General features: G+C 37.3%; 1 protein-coding gene across 2 annotated transcripts in view; it reads left to right on the forward strand.

Moving 5' to 3' along the window:
- LOC128857368 (ethanolamine kinase) overlaps nt 1-26,023 on the forward strand; it is a 47,502-nt gene that overhangs the window by 13,844 nt on the left and 7,635 nt on the right. For both annotated transcript variants that reach the window (XM_054093101.1, XM_054093102.1), the window contains exons 3-4: nt 23,693-24,387; nt 25,526-25,975. In XM_054093101.1, coding sequence (XP_053949076.1) covers nt 23,693-24,387; nt 25,526-25,975 — 1,145 coding nt within the window. The remainder of the gene's footprint in view (nt 1-23,692; nt 24,388-25,525; nt 25,976-26,023) is intronic.

A 26,023-nucleotide genomic window follows, 5' to 3' on the forward strand; every position in this document is an offset into this window, starting at 1 on the left:
GCAAAATTTTTCCTCAAATTTCCTTAACTTTGCTTGTTTCAACAGAGGGACTTTACGAGCTTGCCTGTCTGGTAGGTTCATCTTGTACAATCAACGTCGTACATTTCTCGCTGATACCACGTCGTTGATTTCAGCTGCAATGGCCTTTGATGACTTGAAAAGATCCCTCTAGACAAGTGTCACAATTAAATTGTCACTACTTCAAGTCGTTGTCTTTTTGACACCACGTCGTTTTGTGGATTTTTTTTAGTTTTTTGGACCATCTCAACAGTCTCCTTTTCTGAAAGATCCCCACAGCTTCTGCAGTGCGGGCTAAAGTGTAAACCTAGCCTTTCCGATTGAAAATTGAGTGGTGTGGTGTCCCCAGGACTTTCTGAGTCTTCCATCTATTGCACTAGGGCTAAAGGGTTTTCGAAATAGAACCCAAAGAGATGGAGCTCCATCTATTCTGCCCTTTTTTGGGAAATAAGTTGTGCAATTTCCCTTTAATAACAGTCAGTGAGACCATTTCAATCGACCCCTTCTTGGCGAACCATCAGCAATTTCATTTACGGAATGTAACGAGTCTTTAAATTCACAACGACGCAGTAAAGCCATTTGGGAAAAAGGGGAATTTCAATAATAGCTTTAAATTTTTCCGAGCGGCACAAAAGGAAATCGATAGATAAAGGCAGCGTACTTATTTTAATGGCCATATGTGTATGTATATTCACTTACCCGTATCTCAAATGTTTGCAACAATTTTTTTTTTTTTTCATACTTATCGCTTTTTTATGCAAATTTGCAAAGTACAATAAAGTGCGGGGGCTCATTCGAGAGCTATTTCATTGTGTCAGTACAGGGTTCGGCTCATTTTAGATTTATGCATATACGAGTAAAATTATAAATCACGGAATCAGCTAATTACTTTGCGGCCATATCGGACAGTTTTGTGGGTAGATTAACAACATATTGAAATAATTTTTATTAGGTAAATTTACGCATATTTCAAGAAATCTCAAAAAAATGCCTTCATAAATTCAAACTTTTTAATCGGAATTTTAAGATATGCAGTTTTGTAGCTCATTCAATTTTAGTACAATAAAGTGGAGGTTTGAAGTCGCTCACAAATATCGTTGAATTTTGAGATTTTTTTCGCAAACGATGTTGAGAAACTTCTTCCATATAAAGCACATACTCGAATGTCTTGACGTACGATAAGGTGATTCGCTCGTTAGAATGAAAGTGCCGCCTAGACAGGTCAAACAACAAGGATCGAAACAGTCGTGGCTGGGGCCGTTTAAAACGTATTAATTATGTTGTGAGAGATCCGATTTCTTTTTTTGAACTTCTTCCTGTTCTGGTTTTGCGATTTTTCTGTTTGGTTGAAGGAATGCCATTAGGCATCTCTCGGCCTCTGCTCGCATCATGCACAATTTCCTGGTTTTTGGATTGTTACCAATAAATTTTTGTGTGAAGTTTTTCTACCGCTGAAAGAATATTCAACCTACCACCGATCAGCTATGTAGGTATATCTGCCTCAAGACTTAACGCAACGGGTGAATTTACCTTTCGACATAGCTCAATAGGTATGAGTTATCGGACTAATGCGGATTATATGACCCCGAAATACAGTTGGGTGAAGACATTCAAGCAACAATAAAAGAAAAGGGGTGGAAAAGAGGTATGGAACTTAGCCCCAATACGCTTAATGTATTTACTGACGGCTCGAAAATGATGAACGGAGTAGGTGTAGGGATTTGTTGCGCAGAGCTAGACATCAGGCGGCCAATTAAGCTCCCTGACTACTGCAGTATTTTTCAAGCAGAAGTCTTTGAGGTAGGAAAGGCTGCAGAAATAGCAGTAACAAAGACATCGAGCAATTCCAACATAAATATACACGTTGACAGTCAAGCGGCAATAAAGGCAATAAACTCATATGAAATTTCATCTTAAAACGTTCTTAGTACCAGGGAAGCCATAGAGAGACTAGCCTCACACAGACGGTTACACATCTATTGGGTACCCAGACATAAGGGCATTGCAGGAAACGAAATTGTAGATGCGATTGCCAATTCGAACAAGAAAGCAACATACTGAAACCTTTAAATACGGTATACAATGACATCGCTGCGGACATGAAAACACGGATAGACAGGAGGTGGAATAATCTAGCCACTTGTATATATTACGCAAAAATCATGTGTACACAGAATGCAGACAAATACACCAGATTGGTACTAGCCCTGTCTAGAAAGGAAAGCAGAACTATCGTAAGTATGCTGACAGGCCACAATTTGTTAGCGGCACACGCATTCAAGATGGGAATTGCGAACAATGATAGCTGCAGATTTTGCAATGAACTAGAAGAGACGGAAACTCTGGAACACCTTCTATGTTCTTGCCCTGCATTAGCTAGAATCCGAATGAAATGTTTAGGAGCTCTACAATATGGGAGGTTAGAATGTTTCTCGGGGTTAGAGCTTCAGAGCTTACTTAGATTCGCAAAAGACGCAGTCTTTTTAAAAGAAGCCTACTACAAGAAAACGTAAGGGTCAAGCTCCATCTGGTACCACTAAGGACCAATAGGTCTATATGGTGGCTTTCAGTCAGTCAGGCCAACCTAACCTAACCTTTTATACCGGCCAGACAAAGTTTAGAACATTTTAAATTTAAGACCATAGTCTTAGCGCTTAACCGCTTAGCATTAGAAATTCCTTTAAAAGGAACCTTTTAGTATTTATTAAAGAGCCTGAAGGAGATAAATATTTTATGTGTTTCAATAGTGGAACCACTTCTCTGTTTTTGATGTATGATGAGAATGGCCAACGACAGGTTGAAGACCCTTGTGATGAAAGTTTTTCTTGTCGGACTCAAAATTTTCAACATCAGCATATTGACAACGTGGGGGCCAATGGCTTCGGAAGCTTTAGCTTTGCTGAAGGCCACCTGCTCTTCATGGCTGGAGAAGGCAAGCGGAGTACTGTTGCTTGAAAATGGTGCAACTTTCTGGTGGCACGACGCTTAGATTTCTCAACCGAATGATGAAATATGACTTGTTCAATCACTAAAAATAATTGCCACGCTGTCATTGTGCTTTGTCGGGTTTTATAAGGACTTTACGGCGGACCAGAGCCTACTCACATCAGAGGTTGCAGGCACACAAAATAGATTCCGGAAACCTCTAGAATTTTTGAAAAATGTGGCTGTCATGTAAATAAAAATACTTACTAAAATATTTCCGAAAGAGTTGTTTTATTTTTTCTCTCTTTTTAATATACATATCAGCTATTTTACAATGGTTTGAATATTGGAGAAGCTGGAACTGATTGCAACGCGCACAAACCTTATTTGCTGATTTGAATTGTTTTTGTTGCGAGCATAGTACAGTTATTTTGACTGTAGTTGTGTTCAGGGGAATCACGACACATTTCTTTTACAGTCGGCAATAATTGTAATCCCATTAGATAGGTTCTGGTAATCGTTGTCACATGCAAGGTTAGTGTCGAGGCATTAGGAAAACATTTTAAAACTAATTGAGATAACTAATCTAATTTTAGCCATTTTAAGTATCCGATAAGACCTGCATGCACGCAAATGCTTTATATCTATAACACTGTATAACAAAAACAAAAAAAGGCAAGGTTATGGCAACGATTTTTGGCAAGCAAACGGAGCCAATGAATAAAATCTGGCATACATATATTATATTAGTTTTTTGTTTTTCAACTTTACGTCTCATTTTTGTTTAGGTTAGGTCAAAGTGGCCCCAATCTGAGGGTGAAATGACATTCGATATCATGAGATCGTAATATCCGAGGTATGAAACATGATTAGCAATTCTATACTGTGTGGATAATTTTCTTAGAACACTTTAAATTCCAAGGGAAGAGCCCTTTTCTAGAAAAATAAGGAACACGCTTCAAAAACGTAATATATATATAAGTACCTATACATATACAAGGTGAAGTCCCCTCTGGCCTCGATATACTGTTTTGCGCGATCCAAAAGCTTTCTGAAAGAATGTTTCAAGTCATTGACCGAAATTTTCTTCAGGATGTCGATGACCTCTACGGACGTAAAACGTTATCCTTTCATGGCCAAATGCAATTTTCCGAATAGTAGAAGTCATAGGGAGCCATATCACAAGAGTGGATCGATGAGATCGTGCATTATCATGCAATAAGCGCCAGCTTCCTCCTTTGCGGTATTCAGGGCGGTTTCGACGCCAAGATAGAAAATTGCATTGACTGTTTGCCCGTGGGCTCTGGGGCCTGTCATTCGGCACTTTTACGCTTAGTTTCAGTTTCATGTTGGAAACATCACGTTTCATCACCAGTTACAATGTTGTAGAGGAATCTCTCGTCCTTTCTCGCCTCTTTAATGAGGTCTTTCGAATGTTGAATTCTGAGTAATTTTTGGTCCTCAGTTAACTTTTGCGGAATGAAACGTGCACAGACCTTTCGTAAGCCCAAATGACCAGTTAAAATGCGATAATTCGATGTTTTGAAGATATTCAACTCCGATTCCATGAATTTCAACGATCATTTCGGTTAATTTTTGATAAATTTACGAACAATTTCGATGAAGTTGTCCGTGATTACTGACTGTGCGCGGGCCGTATGTTCATTGTCATTTATGGCCTCACAGCAATCTCTGAAACGTGTAAGCCACTCATGAACTCTGGCACGAGATAGACAGTCATCGCCATAAACCTTTTTCGTGAATTCTAATGTTTCGGTAAAAGTTTTACCGATTTTGAAACAAAATTTGATTTAGCTCTTTGTTCGAAACTCATTTTGTACCGATGACACAAACATACTGACACTTCAGGCGCAATAACTTCGCTTCCACAGAACCGAATGTCACCAAGCTTTCACTGGAAGTCAGCTAGGGCTGTAATTTCGAACGCATTAACTCATTAAAAAGATGGTGCCTTCAAAAACATTTTTATGACGCCAGTCTTGTTTATTTTGGCCTCACCTTGTATGTATATTTGTCAACAAAGTTAGGCACACGTCCCTTCCAAAGAAAAAATAAACTTTAACCCGCTCCCTACCTAAAAACATACTCCTTGTAACTCTTTATCATACTCAATTGAAGAAAAGTGGTTATTTAAAAAAAAAAAACAAATTTTGTTGTACAGTTTAATTTTCAAAACACATATATATGATTATTTCATAAAGAATGTTTATTTAAAACGCAATTAAACAGAAGCTAGTGCGTCTATGGATCATAAAAATATTTTATTGAAGACTTTAGATTACAAAGATTAGACCTTTTAGATTGTAGATTACAAAATGTTTAAAAAAGATACTTCATTAAACAAGTTGGAAATTTCCGCTTTTGGTGCTTGACTGGTTTGTGTTAAAATTGTGGCCAAGGGGAATGAACGAATTTGTGAAAATTTATTATAACCTTCGAGGACCCATTTTTATCTAACCTGAATCTCTGAGTACTAAACATAAATTGACAAATACGAAAGGTATTTACTTTGCCTGATTGTTTCGTGAGCTTTTGGGGCGGTAATTTGCTTATAATGAAATTTTACCGAAGCAATTTTTTCAATATACCCTAAAGAAATTAACTCTTAAACACATTTTCTATTTCAACGTTTTTTTTGGTGTTAAAGTTGAGTTTTGAGCTTTGCAGTTTAAGAGACTTTAAGTAGAATTTTATGGCAAATATTTTTGTGGCACATTTTAACCTATAAGGTCGTCCTGTTTTGAATATTTTTTGCTTTTGAGTAAAATGTTAAACAAAAATGTTGCCCATTGTTTTTAACATAGTACTGCTGAACACATCTTGGATACATGTATAAATGTGACTACCTATGCCAGGCCGATCCCGGGGATTCTCGGATAAAGAATCTCGATTTGGAAATTTGGCAACTTGTAAACCAACACCAGCGCACTAAATAGGTAGAGCACCCAAATCAAGCCAAAAAGAAGTGGAGACATGCTTCCTTATGAATTTGCTTTTAAGGAACCCCTGGATATATATGTCAGGTGCAATTTATAAAAACTGATGTTGATTATTATTATTTTTTTTTTCATATGTGCTCGCGCATTTTCTTTCACAAGAAATTCATCTTTATATGGAATACAGTACAAAATCCCGTCAGAAAAAAAACAAAAATTAAAAATTTTAGTTCCTTAAAACTTGGACTAATTTTATTAAAATTTGATGAGCTATGTTGCTGTATAGCTGAAAGATTGAAATTAAAAAGTTCAAAATTTAAATGAAAATTTGTTGCATTTTTCTAAATTTTGATTTTAGATAAAAATTTGTTGAATTTTTCTAAATTTTGTACAAGGTGGCGCAAAATTAATCAGATTTATAACTTTTGCAAAAGGCTTCGTACGTCAGTCATATTTGACACTTTGGGGCAGGCAGCGGCAGTATACAACCAGACAAGCAATGGAGCGCGTAAAGCTCATAATAAAGATTTCCGTCATTCAAAATAATTTTTTTTTTATTTAGTAAAGAAGTTATTCAAAATCAAAATCGGTTTGGTTAAAGAATGAAAAATATTAAGATCTATAGAAAATTCTCCAAAAGAGCATCAATCAAACACTGTTGCATCAATTTTACACTGTTGGAAAGTCACTCATTTTAGCTGGGGGTTGCTGTTGTTGTTGTTGAGGTGGTTGAACATTTCTGAGCTGAAAATGCCCCTAATTAGTGACCAGCACCGTTTTACTACCACTGTCTCGTGTGAAGATGATGTTGGCTGGGGGTTGCTACTTGTGTGCATTTTTAAAAAAGTAATTTTGTTGAAAAACAGCAATAAGCAAATATTTTTAAGATAATTCTATTCAAAAACCAATTTTTTTATAGCGTTGCCACCTGGAATTTATCACACATATCACTTGAATATCAAGATATATGAATGTAGGTGTAAAATGAAAGGTGGCAGTTTAATTAAAAAAAACAAATATTTAATGGCGTTGCCACCTTTTTTCGAAATTAAGGGATTGATTACAAAAATATAATTGCAAAAAAATAATTTAATTTCAATAAATGTAAAGATAGCTTTAATCCAATAATATTTTTTAAAAGCGTTGCCACCTAGTTTCAATTATTAGCAGAATTGAATTAGAGGTTGTGATGTGGGTATCAAACAAAATTAGTTCAAATTAATGAATAACGCTTTAGTCAAAATGATTTGTGTATGGCGTTGCCACATATTTTTTAATTTAAACAAGTCAGAGTCAAAAGTAATCGTTCGCCTTTTTTATTCAGAAAATTCATGTTGTTAAGGGGACAGATACCTGTAAACGGCCACATTTTCCGTGATTTTCATTAAAATTACAATATTTAAAATGAAAAAGTCCAGATATTTTTTTCAAAATTGGCATACAGTTTTTTTATACATTAAATTAATATACAATTTCTTTTCTATTTTAATCATTTAAAATGGTGGATATACACTCAATTCTTCCAGGAAGGGCGCTTTGTTTTGTTTGTTTTGTTTTGCTTACTAATGTCATAATTTCTATATGAATTAAAAACAAATGAAAAAAAAATCGCGGAATAAAATGCTTAAAAAAATTAATTTTGGGGCGAATTTTCCCTACTTTCTTTTGCTTCGAAAAAAATATTTTTTCGAAAAATATTCGACAACTTTAAATTCACATTGAAAGTAATATCATAAAAAAGATGTGTGCAAAATTTCAGGGAGATAGGTCAATAACTTTTCGAGTTATCGTGTACGTCAATTCGAAAAATATAATTTTGAGAAAAACGCGTCTAAAGTTTGAATACGTAACTATACCTCTCCCAGCGCTCGAACGTAAAGAATAGAGTCGTCACGGTTGAAGATCTTTAATATAAGAAATACTTAAATTTACATTCTAAAATTTTTTTGACATATTCTTAAAGGATTATATTAACATTTTATAAAAAACAAAAAAAAAAAATTATTTTTCGAAAAAAAAAAAAGATTATTAATTTTGATGTAATTATCTTCTATGTGAACTAAAAAAAAACATCCAAAACCTTTTTTAAGCGACTTTTTTACCCAGTTGAAGAGTTTTTTTTTTCCTTGAAAAACCACTTTTTTTTTCTAATATATATTACCTTCCCCAAAAATTCGAATTTTACGTGTTTCTTAGTTCACATCGAAGATAATTACATCAAAATTAATAATCTTTTTTTTTTTGTTTTCAGATGAAAATTGCAAGTTGTATCTTGTACAGAAGTTGGATACAAGCGCTCTGGGAATCTATTGATAACTCGGCTTACAATATATTGCTGGAGACTGTACAAATTTTTTTTTTTAGTTCAAATATATATTAAACTATCCCCAAAACTTCATTTGGATAATTGTTTTTTTTCTCATCCTACAACGCTTCGCGAAAACTACTGAATTTAGGACATCTAATTGGCTCGCCGGCCTTAAGTGCGTTAAATACAATAAGTATTTAATGTTATACGCAAGCAAAGTCGCAGGCACCACCTAGTACATAAGTATGTGCATATATTTTTCATTTAATTCGTACAACCAAGTAAATTTTAAAAGCAAATAGCAACTAAGGCTTTCCGATTGTTTCTCTCAGTAAATTTCACTTGTCTGTTTTATTTTTATTAATATAAAATCTTTTATTTTTCAACGAGTGTTTGTAGAGTTTATTCTTGGCTTATTTCCGTTGTCCATATCTTCAACTGTGCTAAATATATAGTATGTATGTATACTTATCGCTCGTTTGCTGCAAGTCATAAATATGCAGAAATTACCACCAGCTCCTTTTCTATGTTGTGCAAAAAATTCATGCCGATATCCATTAAAAGTATCACTTTAGATGAAAATGCGTCTTTACTTTTATCATACTTAAGCAAGTCGTTATACTCGAAGCTCCGATTTTTTGTTTCTTCCAGCGAACGAGTGATATGAGAGCCCGTTTTCATGAATTAGGCCAATAATTGAAACTCAAATTACGCATTGCTTTTCTTGTAATTTTGTATTTAATATTCGAATTGTCTAGTAACGAGCGACACTGGTCCTTTTTTATCTTTTGTTTTCATTTACATATGTATGTATATGCTTATTTACGTTTCCATGCCCTCGAACTCGAACGTTAATGCTATTCTGGTTAGTTAGTAAAAAATCAACTGCGTGACTTGCGACGAAAAGGTAAATAAATAAATATTTATGTAAATATTATATACAGTATTGGCGAAAATATAAGCGCACTCTCAGTATACATATGTATGTATATATCATACTACCATTTTTTATGAGACGCTATTCAAAAATAAAAATTTGAATTCAATCTAAACTTGTAAACAAAAACATTTAATAAACAAAACCATCTACTCACCCTTTTTAATGGCAAACAAACACTTTTGAGATTAGCAGTTATTGGCGTACCTATTATTCTGGGTAAGACAATGTTTATGTATATAAGATCCTCTAACTCCTAGTTGGTGTATAGGGGCGTCGACAACTCCACTTCGCTATCGAACACGGTTTTATGCAAGGGCTCTAAGCTCATTCCAAGTCTTATTCACAGGCCTCATTTCCGGCTGCGTTGAACAGTGCCAGATGGTTCGTAGTCTACGTACATTTCATCTTGTCTGTTCGAAGGGGTTCTTCAGGGTATGGCCGATCCATTGCCATTTCCTTTTGTGGAATTCAGTCGCCACATCGGAATAATTAGCCTTCCTCAGTAATTGAGGTATTATTATTATGGGGGATTTGCCACGGTGACCTGAAAGATGAGTTGTGCCGCCTTTATGGATTCCAAATACTACTCTGAGCCCAGCTTCCTCAGTAAAGTTTTGTCCTATTTTATTGAATTTTATTTCCCCTCTGAAAAAATATGTTTGTCCAGATGCTCGTGCCGCGTATGTTTCAGTGCTGGGAACAATATCAGCACATGTGTGGTGATTGCATTTTCCTTCCAGCAGAACCTACAAGCTCCATTAGAGTATATTCCCAGGGTATTGTACATATTGTATCGTTTCGAGTAGTTCCTATGTGCGGTGGAACCCATAGAACCTGGTAGAGGTGTATAGCTGTTAATCAATTAATAATTATTAATTATGATTAGTGACTGATAATATATATATATATAATCAGTCCTATGTCGTAGTAGATAAGTCGTAAATTCGAAATTCTTTTTCAAAGATTTTGTTACGATGAGTAGCGGTTGACAGAGATAAAAGAAATTAAAAAAAATCATAAATAATAATCACTTTTATTTTACCAATTTATAAGAAGTATTAAATTTAATAAAATTGTTTTTTTTTAAGAAATTTGCTCGCATGTAACCAGATCTTAGCATCGAAGCGAATTTATGAATCTCATTTATTTACAACGATCTCGCGACACATGTAACACACGTACGCTCGAAAATGAAAACACAGTAAATTAATAATGAAAATTATATATATAATATATTCCTATATATACTGAGTAGTCGAAAAAGTCTTTTCGTATTTTGTCAATAGATATCGTTGGAGTCATCTATCTCCAGTGCTACCAATCACATTGTGTCATATCATATGGTGTTAGAAAGGTGACATTTTAAGCTTCATTGAACCAAAAAATAATTAAATTCGGAGGAGTTGAAAAAAAGTTATAGCAGTTCAAAAATGAGTGAAAATAATGAAGAAATTCGCTATATTTTGAAATTTTTGCATAAAAAAGGGAAGAATGCCACGCAAGCCACCAATGAAATTTGTGAAGTTTACGGAGACGATGCTGTATCATTTCGTAGCACAACAATGGTTCGCTCGCTTCCGTTCTGGAAATTTCGATGTGAAAGATGCCCCTCCGGTCGACCTATCGTTGAAAAAGTCGATGAAATTATGGAAAAGATTGACCAGGACCGTCACATAAGCTGCCATGACATCGCCAAGGCACTTAACATTCATCATCCACTATGAGCTGCTCCAGCCTGCTCGAACGATTAATTCTACACTTTACTGTCAACAACTGATGAGATTGAAGCAAGCAATCGAAAAAAAACGGCCAGAACTGATCAGCAGAAAGGGCGTCGTCTTCCATCAGGACAACGCTAGGTCACACACATCTTTGATGACTCGGCAAAAACTGGGAGAGCTTGGCTGGGCAGTTTTGATGCATCCACCATATAGCCCTGACCTTGCACCATCGGACTACCATTTGTTTCGGTCAATGCAGAAGTCCCTTAATGGAGTAAAGTTGGCTTGAAGAGAAGCCTGTGAAAATTACTTGTCGCAGTTTTTCGACGAGAAACCACAAAAGTTTTACACTGATGGAATAATGTCTCTAGAAGAAAAATGGCAAAAGGTGGTCGACCAAAATGGTACATATTTGGTTTAATAAAGATCATTATCAATATAAAAAAATTAGTAGAAGTTTGATTACTAATACGAAAAGACTTTTTCGACTACCCAATATACCTATATACATATATATAATTGGCGCTTACATCCTCTTTGGGTGTTTGGCTGAGCTTCTCCCCCTTTTTCTTAATTTTGGTGTTTCACCGAGATTCGACCCTACGTTCTCTCTGAATTTCGACTGGTAGTCACGGACCAACTCAGGCTCATTTGGCTACGGCGGCCGAGTAAAAATCGGTTCTTGTACTCCGCAGAAAAATATAGAGTTCGGAATCTCCGAAATCAACTGGATACAATCACAAATGAAGTAGCATTATTTCCAAATGTTACTTGGCATTCATTAAATATTTCAAAAGTTTACGCCGCTTAATCCTCCGTTGGGCACCCAGGTCTGGCCAGACCTTTTACGACTTTCGACGTGAATTTAACATATTTCTATTATAGCTAATGACTTGAGCTTCCAGGTAGCTTCCTAATATTAAATTTTCTATCGATTTAACTTTTTGAAAAGGATCCTCGAACACCGACTTGAACTTCCAGGTAGCTTCCTAAAATTCAATTTTCTATCGATTTATGGATATAGCCTTTTAAAAAGGATCCTGGCACAGAACGAACAAAAGGCCAGACCCGGTTACCCAACCGAAGGTTTTAAAAAATGTGTCCAATGGGGGGTTAATAATGGCACACCACCGAATCTGTGATAAATATTAGTGAGATTCCTACTGACTTCTTCTCACAGGCTTTGTGTGTTGTTGTTCCCATGTTGACTGTTTGCTGTGAAGATTGAAATAAAATATCGCAGTATTATGTTGAATCGTATGACACTTTCGAATTTGTTCAAAAATTATTCAGTGTTGTCAACTAAAGGAACTTGTACTAGTATTCCCGTAAATATTATTCACTCAGTTGCTGTAGTGATAAGACATTCCTACATTCAATCATATTTTTTTAATTTGTAAATTGTCTCGTGCACTAGCCGTTGTTCTTATCTCGCCGAAAATTTTAAACAATAACAGTTTTACAAGAAATTTGTATATACTTTACTTCTGCTTAATGATTAGAATAGCTTCTTGTACTAGTACGGCAAAGTGAAAGCGGCCTAGTGAAAATGTGTAATAGAACTACAAAAACTTGTGACAGCCAATTTCATACTGAATTTGGTATCCAAAAAATGTAATGCTTGCGGGTGGTTAAGTTTTGGCTAACACTGTTTGTGCAAACAAGAGTAACTGTATATGTGGACTTTTATGTACCGGTTCCGTCATTCATTACGTCGAGCTGCAAAGAAATGTGTAGCAAAAAAATTAATAAGTAAAACAAAAATAATCTTTAGTTTGTAGTATTTTGCGAATTTATCACAAGACTCCATACTTTGTATGCATTGCTTTTAGAATGGCCCCATTTGCGCCACTTAGCACCTGTTCGCTATGTATCACTGCTCATATACCCAAAAAATTGTTGTTTTTAATTTTTCGTTCGCCTTTATTTCTGATCTTTGGACTGGCACTGCTGATCAATACAAAATATTTGTTTTTTTTTCGACACTATACAAATACATATGTTATTAATGTGCACGTATGTGTGTACACTATCTGATAATTCAATAGGCACACTGCACGTATTGTTGCCGAATTCGTCGGCGATTGTGACGTTTAGATCCGCAAACGATTCACAGGGAGTTTATTTTTGATTTCGATTTTCATTTTATTTCTCAAATAAGTCAGTATATATGTATGTATATGTATTTATATTGTTTCTATGTTGTGTATAATGGTTTTTGTTGGCCAATTCGTATAAGACGCGTTATAAAATTAGTCACTAGTCAGAACAAAATTTCGTCACTATTTTTTATCGTACGTATTATATTATGTGTTGTGGATGTGAGGTAAATATGGGGTATGGGGTCCACTCCACTATCCCTCTCTCCCTCATTGATGTTTAGTCAGATTATTTGGACCACGTTTTCTTGAGCGCCAACACTTCTGATTATTCATTCCTACATTATTTCCACGTTGGTTATTCACTATTCCTCTATCTATTTTCGTACATTGCACTCTTCATTCACAAAATCTTTACGTTTTTTTTTTTTTTTTTTTTTTGTTAATAAATGCGAGGTGGCGTGACAAAAATAGATGTGTGCCTACAACACGATTGAAATATGTGGGCACGGGCATGGTTCTATGTATGTATAGATAAGTACATATGAATTCGCTAGGGATGGCAATCTCGGTATAAATTGCACGGTCTTCTGACATAATTTATTGCTTATTATAAACTTTACATTAAATAAAATATGAATACTCAAAAACACTTTCTCAATGTCTGGAAGAAATCATTATTTTATAAATATCTACACATTTGCAAATTATTTAAATAATCAGATGTACAAGGTGGCTTAAAATTAATCATCCAACTTTTTTTAATAACTTTTTTACTAAACACAAATTATGCACACATGCGTGCATTCCAAGAGTTTAGTCCCGCTTGATTCCACGTAGACACCAGACCCGGAACCGTGTTCGGTCCTGGAGCCATCCGTGAAAATGATAGAACAGAGTTTGGCGGGCTCATTTTCTGAGTTTGGTCACAGTTGAAAACATCTAATTTCGGCCCTGAAATGGTCGGAAAATCTCTGGTGCAACACAGTATTTGGAGTCTCGATAAAGTCCTTCTGACTCCCACAAGAGAGAGTGTACTCTTCCATACCAGTGATGCATAGGTGATAATAGGTCTAATCATAGCCGTGTAGATCCATAGGACCTTGCTAGGAGAAAGACCCCACGTTTTCCCAAAGAAGTGCTTTGGATGTCTTTGTTTCAACGTGTGACTTCCAAAGGAGTTTTACTATTGAGGATTACTCCAAGATGTTTGATTTCTTTGGATAGCTGGATTGTGACTTATTTCAGCTTAGGCAGAACGAGTCCATCACGCTTCTTCCTTCTGAAAGAAGAGGACAATAACAGTCTTGGTAGGGTTTGCCGATAGTCCATTCGCACAGCACCATGTGTCAATCATATCCAGAGTTTTCTACACTTTCCTACAGATGTTCATAAGCGAAGGGTCTGTTACCAAACAGGCAACGTCGTCCGCATATGCTTGTGCATAGACTCCCGCATCGTTTAAGGTGGTGAGTAAAGGATCGATCACCATACACCAGAGCAATGGAGACAGCACACCGCTCTATTAACCCCGGATGACACCAGCAGATTTTCCTCTGCTCGCACCGTGACGATTCTTTCGCTAACAGGAAACATTTAACTTCAACTTAACTTCATTAAAAAAAATTTGTTTAATATAGTGTAAACTATATTATTTTAAAAACTAGTACCGTATATATTTTTAGCTATTGGAAAAGGTATACATTCTAAGAACAACCTAATTGAGTAGATTCAGCAACGAGACCCTCTCTGTGTGAATGCCTATTTGTTTTAATAGTTTTTTTTTTCTTTGGTCTGCTTATGCGATTCGTCCCTGTACTATATAAGTATATCTGCAGATATATAAACCTAATTACTACGATTGTAAATGATTTAGTCATGCGAAATCACGCAAAGCGCGTGGAAAGATATCTTATCTTGAATTGAATTTTCAAATGCGAATATGTACTCGTGCATATGAATGTGTGCAGATAGCCATGTGAACAAATTTTTAATGAAAGCTCTGCATGCAACCTGTATGTATATGTACATGTGTTAGTATAAAGGGTGTCCATATCTCTAATCTCCTCAGCTGGCATCAAACCTGATATTAAGCGAATGGTAGCTACGCGCAAACACCCTCGGCTAAAGTGACCGTCTACACAAAGGATCTTTCTAGCTCGAGTTCCTTTTTAAGCACTGCTTTATTTTAACAGTTTTGTATAAAAACAAAACAGCTCATCACACGTAGGATCGCAAATGCGCAATGCGGCAATCCTGGTGCTTATCTACAGTTCACACGAACGTCCTTAGCCGGATGCAAATCCTTGTCGTTCCGGTAGCATGAGTCGACTGGCTTCGAATAAAGCATTAACTAACACACCAGTGCACGTTCGTCTCGCCTATTCCCAGAAGTAGCGCCTTAGAGCCAAGTAGGTAGGTGAAATGGTGCTCAACAGTCTTCCTCTCTGAAAGGTTCCTACAACTTCTGCAATGGGCGTTAACTGTTAAACCTAGCTTTTCCGCGCGTGTGCCGATCATCCAATGACCGGTAAACACAGCGAGTTTGGGAATTGAATGACGTGCAGTCCCTAAGGTTTTCTAAGTCCTCCGTCTATTGTACTGTGGCCAAAGGGCTTTCGAAATAGCACATGAAGAAATGGAGCTCCATCTGTTCTGCGCTTTTCTGAGAAATATGTTTGTGTAATTACCCTTTAACAACAGTCGGGGGGATGCCGAAGATCGGGTAGGAGGTCTCTGAGACCAGATCAGTCCCCTTCCTGGCAAGCTCATCAGCAATTTTATTTCCTTCTATGTGCTTATATCCTGGAACCTAGAACAGAGAAATGTTACCTGCACACCCAAGAGATTTTATCTTCTCCTTACAGTAGTTGCCCAGTTTGGATCTGCATCGTGGTGTCGTCAGAGCCTTGATCACGACTTGACTATCGGAGGAAATGTTAGTATCCCCTCGCTCCTACGTTTTGCATGCCTGTAGGATCGCAAAAACTTCGGCCTGAAAAACACTAGTAGTACTCCGCCGCCGTAGCCGAATGGGTTAGTGCGTGACTACCATTCGGAATTCGGAGAACGTAGGTTCGAATTTCCGTAAAGCACCAAAATGAAGAAAAAGTGTTTTCTAATAGCGGTCGCCCCTTGGCAGGCAATGGCAAACCTTTGAGTGTATTTCTGTCATGAAAAAACTCCTCATAAAAAATATCTACCTTTCGGAGTCGGTTTAAAACTGTAGGTTCCTCCATTTGTAGAGCAACATCAAGGCGCATACACAAATAGGAGGAGGAGCTCAGCCAAACACCCGAAAAGAGTGTAAGCGCCAATTATATGTACCTTTGAATGTATATATTTAAGGAAATAGATAAATTGGGAAAACTGTTGCTCCGACTTCCGATTCCATCTTAGTGCCGTCAGTGAAAACAGTAGTACCAGCTTCGGGGCAGATTTTCACTTGGTTCCAATCCTGAGTGCTTGGAAAGATTGACCTGCTACAACCGTCAAACTCCAGTTTGCGTATAGAGGGATCTGTCCGAAAAATACGGTAATAACTGCTTAACAATTCTACCATGCCCTTAGAGAGATTGCCTCCAGATACAGAGAAAATTAGATTTAGAACCATTCCTATTTATTTCAGTCTACAACGAACAATATTCGAGAACCCTTCGGACTAAGGCAATATACAACGACTTCAATGTCTGAGGATCTACTAGTGTTGCTTCTTGTTGAGAATATTTTTTTAGTTATTGTCGCAAACCAAATTCGATATCTTCAATTCATACATTTTTCAGCCAAAATCCCCAGACAAAAGTTTTCACATTTGTAAGCGTACACGTAGGGGACATTTGGAAAATATCACTTAACATTCATAAATGACAGATGCGTCCATACATAAGTTGATAAATAGATAATGAATTCCTCTTCGAAATTTAATTTGAATTTAAGAAAGATGCACGAGGGTGATGGCCATGTACTTAGTCTCCATTAACACTGAAATAGTTTAATATCTCGATATCCGGGATTAAAATCAAAGTTACCCAATTATTTACGGTCACGATTCCTCAATAGACTTCCTGAATTTCATTTCCCACTTTTTAAAATATTCGACCGTTGAAAGTATTAATTCATTGAGCTTTGCAATTTTAAAGAAAAAAAATGTCTACACCCTTTATCCGCCTCAGGACGCGTGCGCTGTTTTTAGTTCCGTGATAGCATTGAGATTATACGAGCCTGCAAATATTTCACCTTATCTTGGCAATAAATCTTTTTTGTTTTCAGATTTTATCACAAGTATTAGCAATTTACAAGTGGAATTAAAACATGCTTATACTGGTATACAATTAATGAAATTGCTAACATTTCGCCTTTATTAGCTGACACAGTTTATGGCATTCAGTCTTTTGAAGACGGTTCAGTTTTTACCACATATAGCCAGCCTAATCTGGCTAATAAATCGTACTTGTTTCGTCAGCATAGATCAGTTATTTGACGTCTACAAAATGTAGTCCAAGTTCAATTCACATGACGTAGGAAGCCAATTGAAAGCCAAATTTATTAAGATAATTCTGTCACCAAATGCCCCAATAAAGGTTTAGCGAGTTATAAACCTTCGTCTCTGATATCGTTTAAACTATTAATATTGACGAGGGTAAACAAAAAGTAAGGCGTAATTTGCATTGCAAATGTTGAAAATTTTAGCAAACAGTGAATTTGCAATTAGCTGTAATGAGTCTCTAAACTGTCTTGATGGCTTCTTTTCCTCCAAACACAACATATTTCTCTTTCAGCTCAAAGCTACGGAGCCAAAAGTGAACCTAATCGCTAAAGATAATACGAGAACCAAAAAAACAGTTCAACTGAAAGTTTATTTTCAGCCGACTCAATGAAAATATGACGCAAATAATAGTCCAATGACTTCAATCCACGAAGGGGACGCGAAAAGGTGTTGAGAACCGTATCAGATAAATTTGTGTCCTTTTAAAGCGGCATTGGCTTCTTTGGTACGCACAGCGTATCTGGAAGAAGACGCCAGACGTTGTTGCATAATCAGTTTTAATCCGCCATGAAAATTGGAGTGGGGCCATTTTAAAGTGAGGTAGGCAAAATGGTCAAAAGTCAAGATCTCAAATGATGTCAGTGTGTCAGTTTCAAAAATTCAAAATGTCAGATTCAATATACTTTCCTAAGTTTTTGTAATTTTTAATTTTTAGTGCTTTAGTTATAAACTTTTTATTTGCCAATAGTTTGTAAGAAACTATTTTCAATTTCCATAGACTAAATTTATATATGAATAAACAAAATAAATATATGAGATGCTATGCTAGTTCTTGCGATGGTCACCAACTGGCAAGCCCATGGATTTAATATCAAATTTGTAATGTTTCGATGTAATGATACAGGTATACTGGTATGTAAAATAATCTAAGTGGACATACATACATATGTAGTCTATGTGTTATCGCACGGAGTTATAATAAAATTATTTTTTTATCATTCATTACACAATTGATAAGAGTGCGATACTATTTACAGAGCTCAATTGTAGAAAATCTGTCCTTTTAGCTTCCCACCTGCATGCCAGTTTTTTTTTTTTTTTTACTGTTGCCGGATAAAACCAGTCAAATTCATACGTAGAAATGCATCAGATAATGTTAATTTCTTATAAATTTGTTTAATTGTGATTAAATTGAAGTTTATTTAATCTTTAGGAAACGTCACGCAAAGGGCGTATTTTGTTTATAAGAATGTACAACTGTGCTCACAATAACAGCAGCGCGAGCTATTTAAAAGTTTTGACTATTCATTTATTTTTTTTTTTAATTTATTATAAAAATATAGTTCATACTACAACAAATGTAGTAAAATTTTAAGTTTCACACTTCATCTACATTAAAAGCAAATCCAATAAATTTTCATCAAAATTTCAAACTTTTTATTTAGAATTTTTAGAAAAAGTAATTGGTATGCAGTTTTATAGCCCACTGAATTTTAGCACAGTAAAATGCCAGTTCCAACCACCTTTTGGATGGCCTCTACTGACGCAAAACGTTTCCGTTTATGGCCAAATGCAATTTTCCGAATAGGTCGAAGTCACAGGGAGCCATATCAGGCGAATACGGTGAGTGATTGATGGTTAAAATGCGATTTTGAGTCAAAAAATCAGTCACAAGAGTGGATCGATGAGATGTTGCATTATCATGCAATAAGCGCCAGGTTCCTCCTTCGCGGTATTCAGGGCGAATTCGACGAATTCGATGCAAGAAACGCTTCAAAACCTAAGATAGAAAATTGCATTGATGGTTTGGCCCGTTCGTACGGACAATTCCGTTGGAATCGTAAAGCAAATAAGCATCGACTTGATTTTTCACTTCTCCAAACGCGATTTTTTGGGTGGTGGCTCGCCTGGGGCCCTCCATTCGGACGCTTAGTTTCAAGTTCATGTTAGAAACACCACGTTTCATCACCAGTTACAATTTAACAGTTGTAGAGGAAGTTCTTGTCTTTTCTCGCCTCTTCAATTAGGTCTTTCGAATGTTGAATTCTGAGCAATTTTTGGTACTCAATTAACTTGTGCGAAATGAAACGTGCACAGACCTTTCGTAAGATAAATCGATTTGGAGATATTCAACTCCATTTCCATGAATTTCAACGATCATTTCGGTTGATTTTTTATAAATTTACGAACAATTTCGGTGGAGTTTTCGGTGATTACTGATATTGGGCCGTATGTTCATTGCCATTTATGGCCTCGCAACCATCTCTGAAACACGTAAACCACTCTGAACTCTGGCACGAGATAAACAATCATCGCCATACACTTTTTCATCAATTCAAATGTTTCGGTAAACGCTTTACCGATTTTAAATCCAAATTTGATATTAGCTCTTTGTTCGAAACTTTTTTTGTACCGATGACACAAACATACTGACACCTAAGACGCAATAACTTCGCGTCCACTAAACCCAATGTCACCAAGCTTTCACTGGAAGTTAGCTAGGGATATAACTTCCAACGCACTAACTCATTAAAAAGATGGCGCCATCAAACACATTTTTATGACGTCAGTCTTGTTAATTTTGGACTTAATTTTGTATAATCAAAACTTTGCAATTTTCCGCGTTGCTATTTTTATGAACACAGATGTGTTTGTAAGTACATACATACCCATATGTCCGAGTATATCCATTACCATTAAAATTGCTATTCCCCCATTACTTTACAGAAATTAGCATCTGAAACAGTTAAATAATAACTTTTTCTCTCTTATTGATACTTCATTTTGAATGAAAAAAACTTAATTATCCTATTGCAGTACATTTGTCATGTAAATTCTGAAGTCCATGCATATGCAAACACACGCACACACAATCTCATTCTTTCCAGTTTCTCAACGACAACAAAAGACGTATTTTCTAGTATCTATGCATTTCCTCGTAGAGTAGTGAAAACTCGAAGGTGTTTATTAGTGTAATTAGTCGGTTCCGAATGAATAAAGTATATAGAATGTATGCACTTACCCATGCACTAACCTTATCTATTTGTAAAGCAATAAACACTTCATGAACCTAGCGGAAAATATTCTTTTGTCGTGAGCGATCGATTTTTTGCTGTAATTACAAGGCCACACATGTACTTGCGTATGCTTCGATTTTTATTCGTGCTTCAATTATCACTTCATTTTTCTGAAGGGTGGGCTTGCAGTACTTTGAAGTCTTGAGACACTGTCAGAGAACCATAGGTATGAGTCCAATCATTGGTCAGTTGGCTATGTATGTAAGTGAGAAAATTTTTTGACTGCCATTCATCTCGGAGTGGCCGGAAACGATTTTTTCCATTTGGTTCAAGTAACTTACAACTTTCTACTTTGGTTATTTATTCTGTGACTAGCAAGTAAACGTCCATTTGGGGATGAATTGAATAGACGCGCGTTCGACTTGATGGCACACCACGATTTGCAGTGCCTGTTTACCAATAAATAGCTGCGGCTGCAAGCGGGGTGTTCGATATTTAAACAGCTTTTCTCTTCTATACACACCCCAGAACTGGGGTTTATGTGCTGGACTTGGCACCTGCCACATAAAACCCACCATATATGGTATACGATTGGAATATCGGAAACCTGTATAAGTTTCCTGCCTCTATCCATATGCTGCTATATTTTATCCCTTTATGGAATCTTTTAATTTTCCAAAAGTGAAGCTTAATACTTTTCTACTATTTTGGTACTTTTTTCATTACAATCGACTAATAAGATGGCCTCTGAATCTCAAAAAACCAGTAGCCATCATTCCAGCCTATTTTGCCACCTTGAATTTTTTTATTTCTTGATATACGTTTAACGTAAAAGCACAGCTTTGACTCAAGTTCAACTCAACTCAATTCCACAGTTGCTTCTGAATTGCGTTCTCGGTATCCCTCTTCCGCTGACCTACTTTAGAGATACTAAGATGAAAGCAGCAGATACTTTCAACTATTTCTGTGATTTAACTCTCCTTCAATCGCACTTTTCAAAATTACTATCATGCCAACAAATCCAATCCAATAATCAACGCCTTTTTCTAGCGTTTCCCCAATAGACTTCAGTTCTCGTCGTGAATCCGCTTTTTGCAATTTTTTTTGGTCCATTGACTGAATCACCCCTTTCTCGAAGCCGAAGTTATAACAGGCCAATACGGCGGTTGTTGTTCAAGCATATTTGTTGTTGTCTTGTACCGAAATCCGTTCACAATGCTACCCATAGGGGTGGAGGATGCTTTATCGCAATACCATTACTTTTTTTTGCTCTTTTACTTTTGCCTTACTAGAGCTCCTCCTTCTATTTGTGATGTGTGTGTGATGTGTCTTGGGACCTACAGTTTCAAGCCGACTCCGAACGGCAGATATTTTTTATGAGGAGCTTTTTCATGGCCGAAATACACTCGGAGGTTTGCCATTGCCTGCCGAGGGACGACCGCTATTCTTTTACTTCTAGAAAAATTTAAAAATTATTTTTTTGTTTTTAAGCAAAAGCAACTAACTTCTTCTTCTTCTTAGCTGGCAACTACAACCGATGGCCAGTTGTTGTTGTTGTAGCAGTAATACAAGCCCTGACAGTGTAGTGTATATCACCGGTCGTCTTCGTCTAATTCATCTAAAGGTAGGCCCAGGAAACATGCGGTTTCGACAGGTTGGGTCCAGAGGGAGAGGGGTGTTAGATGAGTGGGAACCGATGGCCAGTTTTAGCCGCTATCAAAATATGCGCCAATCGTCTCCGCGTTGACGCCAGTTAGAAGCACCTAGAGCGGTCAGATTGTCGCCGAGTTGGTTTTTCCAACGTAGATGAAGAGTTCTTTTTTGCGAGTTCCACCAGTATATTTCGAAAAAAGCATATTATTTGCTGAAGCTCAGTGTGATCTAGCCAGCACAGCCGTTGAATTTTAATGCACTTTACTACGACGATATCGGCGTACAGCTCGTGGTTTCATCTTATTCGGTATGCACCATTCACGCAAATTGGACCATAGATTTTGGACCATTAACCGCCCATCGGTGCTCGTCAAAGTCCAGGGCTCAGCGTCTTACAGTGCGACCGGGAGGATGAGCGATTGATAGAGCGTTTTTTCCTGCGTCGAGAGAGGGATCTGCTTTTCAATTGCCTATCCAGCCCAAAATAGCAACTGGCAAGAGTTATTTTTCGCTGGATTTCTTGGCTGACACTGTTGTTGGTGTAAATGCTGGATCCTACGTAGACAAAGTCCTTGACTACGTCGCATTCATTATTGTCAATCGCAACCTGCTTTCCAAACGCGTAGACTTTTTGGTTGTTGACACAATGTACTTCGGTACAACAACTAAGGTGTATAACTAACTACCTTAATACATTTAAACAATATGCCCGGAAGTAGTTGTTGCATTTGCGAAAAAATGTGGCTGAGTCAGGTAACAAGGGAAAAACTGTGCAACGAAATAGGGAATCGGCTAACATTAGTACTTTAAGCTTAACATTCCATACGATTTATTACTCACAATTTTGTTGAAATAATAGGAACTTGGCCGGCAATAGATTTAAACTAAAGAGAAAAAAGCAGGTAAACAAAGCCTGAAGCTGTCACCCTGTGCCGATTATGAGCATAAAGAACCCATTGCATTAAGTTCACAGCAATGAGAGCCAAGCAGAAACGATGCCAAAATTAAATGATCGATGTTGACAAATTCCAAAATGTTTGTTTATTCGTGTGTTGCGTGCGATACTCGTAGCGTGATAAAGTGACTAAATTGGCATAATTTAATTTGTTTTGATTTGTTTTTGATTCAGATAAGTCAAGTAAGTAATAGGATTGACAGTACAACAACAATAGGAAGAGTACAAGCCGTCACTAAACAGCCATGCCAAAGTCAAAACAATTTATGAGGGCAAGGTCATTGTAATAAATCCCTTATTTCTCCTATATCCACTTGTTGGGTGTTCGTTTAAACCAACAATTTAGTTGCATACACTCGCCCACAGCAAATGCACGAACGAGCATAATAACCATTTTGATTGCCATGCATGCATTGCTATCATCTCAAGTGATTTGTGACACGGGCACAGCTCATTCCCTTACTATTGTGGTTTGAAATTGCGCCAATGTTGTTGGGGTGTCAACTACTTAGCACGCGTCTATTAAGCGTTCAATTAAATGACATACACAGAATAGTTAGCGGCAATCAAGCAATTTTTCACATACTAATTTCTCTCTGTTTTGCAATTCTAGAAATTCACTGACGGTATCACAAACAAGCTTATCGGCTGCTTCTACAATCCTCCACTCCCCACAACAACCCACAACAATGGCAATGACATTGAAAATGGCAGCTCAAATGACAACAACAATCCCATCTCGACGTCCACGGCATCAGCGTCTTTGGTCGACGACAACAACGACTCGGGCAATAGCGATACGGACACAGTGGATTCAGAGGTGACCACATCGAGTACGTGTGAAACGGGTACCCATAATACCAACAAAATCAACACAAAAGCTAAAAGCTTCAACAACAGCCCGAGCACTGAAAGCAACGTGGCATTGGTACGTGTCTATGGTAACAAAACGGACCTGCTGATCGATCGTAAGGCCGAGACACGCAACATACTGTTGTTGCACACGTACGGTTTCGCACCTACACTATTTGCAACATTCAAGAATGGACTAGTTTACGATTTTATACCTGGTGTAACGCTGAAGCCGACGAGTGTATTGGAACCAAATATTTGGCGATTGGTGGCAACTCGCATAGCCGAAATGCATCGTCGTATAACAATCAAAGAAATGCCAGCTGATATCAGTGGGGATGGTGGTGCTGATGGTGCTGGTGCTGATAAGCCGCTCGTGCCAATGTTATGGTCTAAAGTGCAGAGTTTCTTTGATTTGGTACCTGATTGTTTCAGTGATGCTGAAAAACACAAAAGGTAATTTCAAACGTCGAAATACGGAATTTATTTCGTCACATGCCAACTCATTATTTTGTAGGCCACCCCAACCCAAAGAATGTTTAGAAAGCAATGAAGGACTTGGATGGGGGCGGCGACGGCGACGGCAACGGCGGCTGCCTAAGCGGCTAAGGCTAAGGCCGTTGAGGCTTCGGCTGCAGCTACGGCTACGCCTGCGACGTCTGTGGCGGCAAAAGAACGATGCGGACGATGATTTCGATTGGACATAACGGGGTATGGGTAATTGAGTGTGGTATCGCATGTTGTTGAGTTCCACACATCGATGTGGTGAGACGAAAAGTGTGTGTCGTAATGCGCCGCACGCGATCGTCAAATTCGACGTTTGCCTGTGCTCGTTCTCTCACATGCTTTACCGTGCTCATGCGTCCGTCGCCTCTGATCTCTCTGTCGGCGTCATACGAATCGATTCTAAAACTCATCCGCTGTCCTTCTGTTTGGCTGGGTAGCGAAATATTGAATGCATGAACACTTTAAGCGTCGATCGTCGTTCGTTTTCACTTGCGTTCGGTCGTTCGTACATTCGTGGGACTGCTCGTTCAAGGCGTTGAGCCCACTGGGTGCCAGGTGCCGGAAGCTAGGTGTGCTGTGGACCTGCGTACGCAAAATTAACTCGTCGCTCTTCGTATATTTGTCGTTCGTCGGCTTCGCTCGCTTGCCCGCTCACTCGCTCGTTCGATCGATCGTCTGCTCATTCGAACCATTCGATTTTCGATTGCATATGAATCTAGTAATGTTTTTAACTTACTTTCTTACATATATTAAATTAAAAACACAAACAACATTTTAAGTAGTATTCTTTGTTGCATTGAAAAAAATAAAATTTAAAATAAATAAATTACTTATAATTAGCCGTATGTTTTAAATATTAATAGACATACACATTAAAAAAAAGGATCATTAAATTTATACCATACAATTTATATTAACATTAATTTAGCATACTCATATGCCACACATACACATATAAACGAAAAAAAAAATATTTAAAAAATGTTTAAGTGCCTTTTAAACTGAACTTTTTTTTCTGGTTTTTTCTCCCTTCTGTGCGTTGCGCAAATTTTTTTGTGCCTTCACTCACATGAAACCCCCATTACAGAGTTGAGGAAACTTTCTTGCCCATAAAACGTTTACGCGATGAGTTCAACGCGCTATACAGGCATCTCGAACGCCTGAACAGCCCAGTGGTATTCTCCCACAACGATCTGTTGCTGGGCAATATTGTCTACTTGGAATCGAAGCAGTGTGTAAATTTCATTGACTATGAGTATGCCGATTACAACTTTCAGGCATTCGATATTGGAAATCATTTCTGTGAATTCGCCGGTGTTGACGAAGTGGACTTCTCACGCTATCCGCAGCGTGAATTCCAGCTTGACTGGCTGCGCGTCTACCTGCAGGAATATCTGCAACATTCACACATCACCGACGCCGAAGTGGAACGCCTGTACTTGCAGGTGAACCATTTCGCGTTGGCCGCGCACATGCTTTGGACCGTTTGGTCGCTCATACAGGCAGAGCATTCCACTATTGATTTTGACTATGTCGAGTAAGTATTGAATGTCTACAAAATGCTATAAATTTTAATTACAACAAA

This window comes from Anastrepha ludens, chromosome 3 (assembly GCF_028408465.1).
Source record: "Anastrepha ludens isolate Willacy chromosome 3, idAnaLude1.1, whole genome shotgun sequence".
Classification (NCBI taxonomy): domain Eukaryota; kingdom Metazoa; phylum Arthropoda; class Insecta; order Diptera; family Tephritidae; genus Anastrepha; species Anastrepha ludens.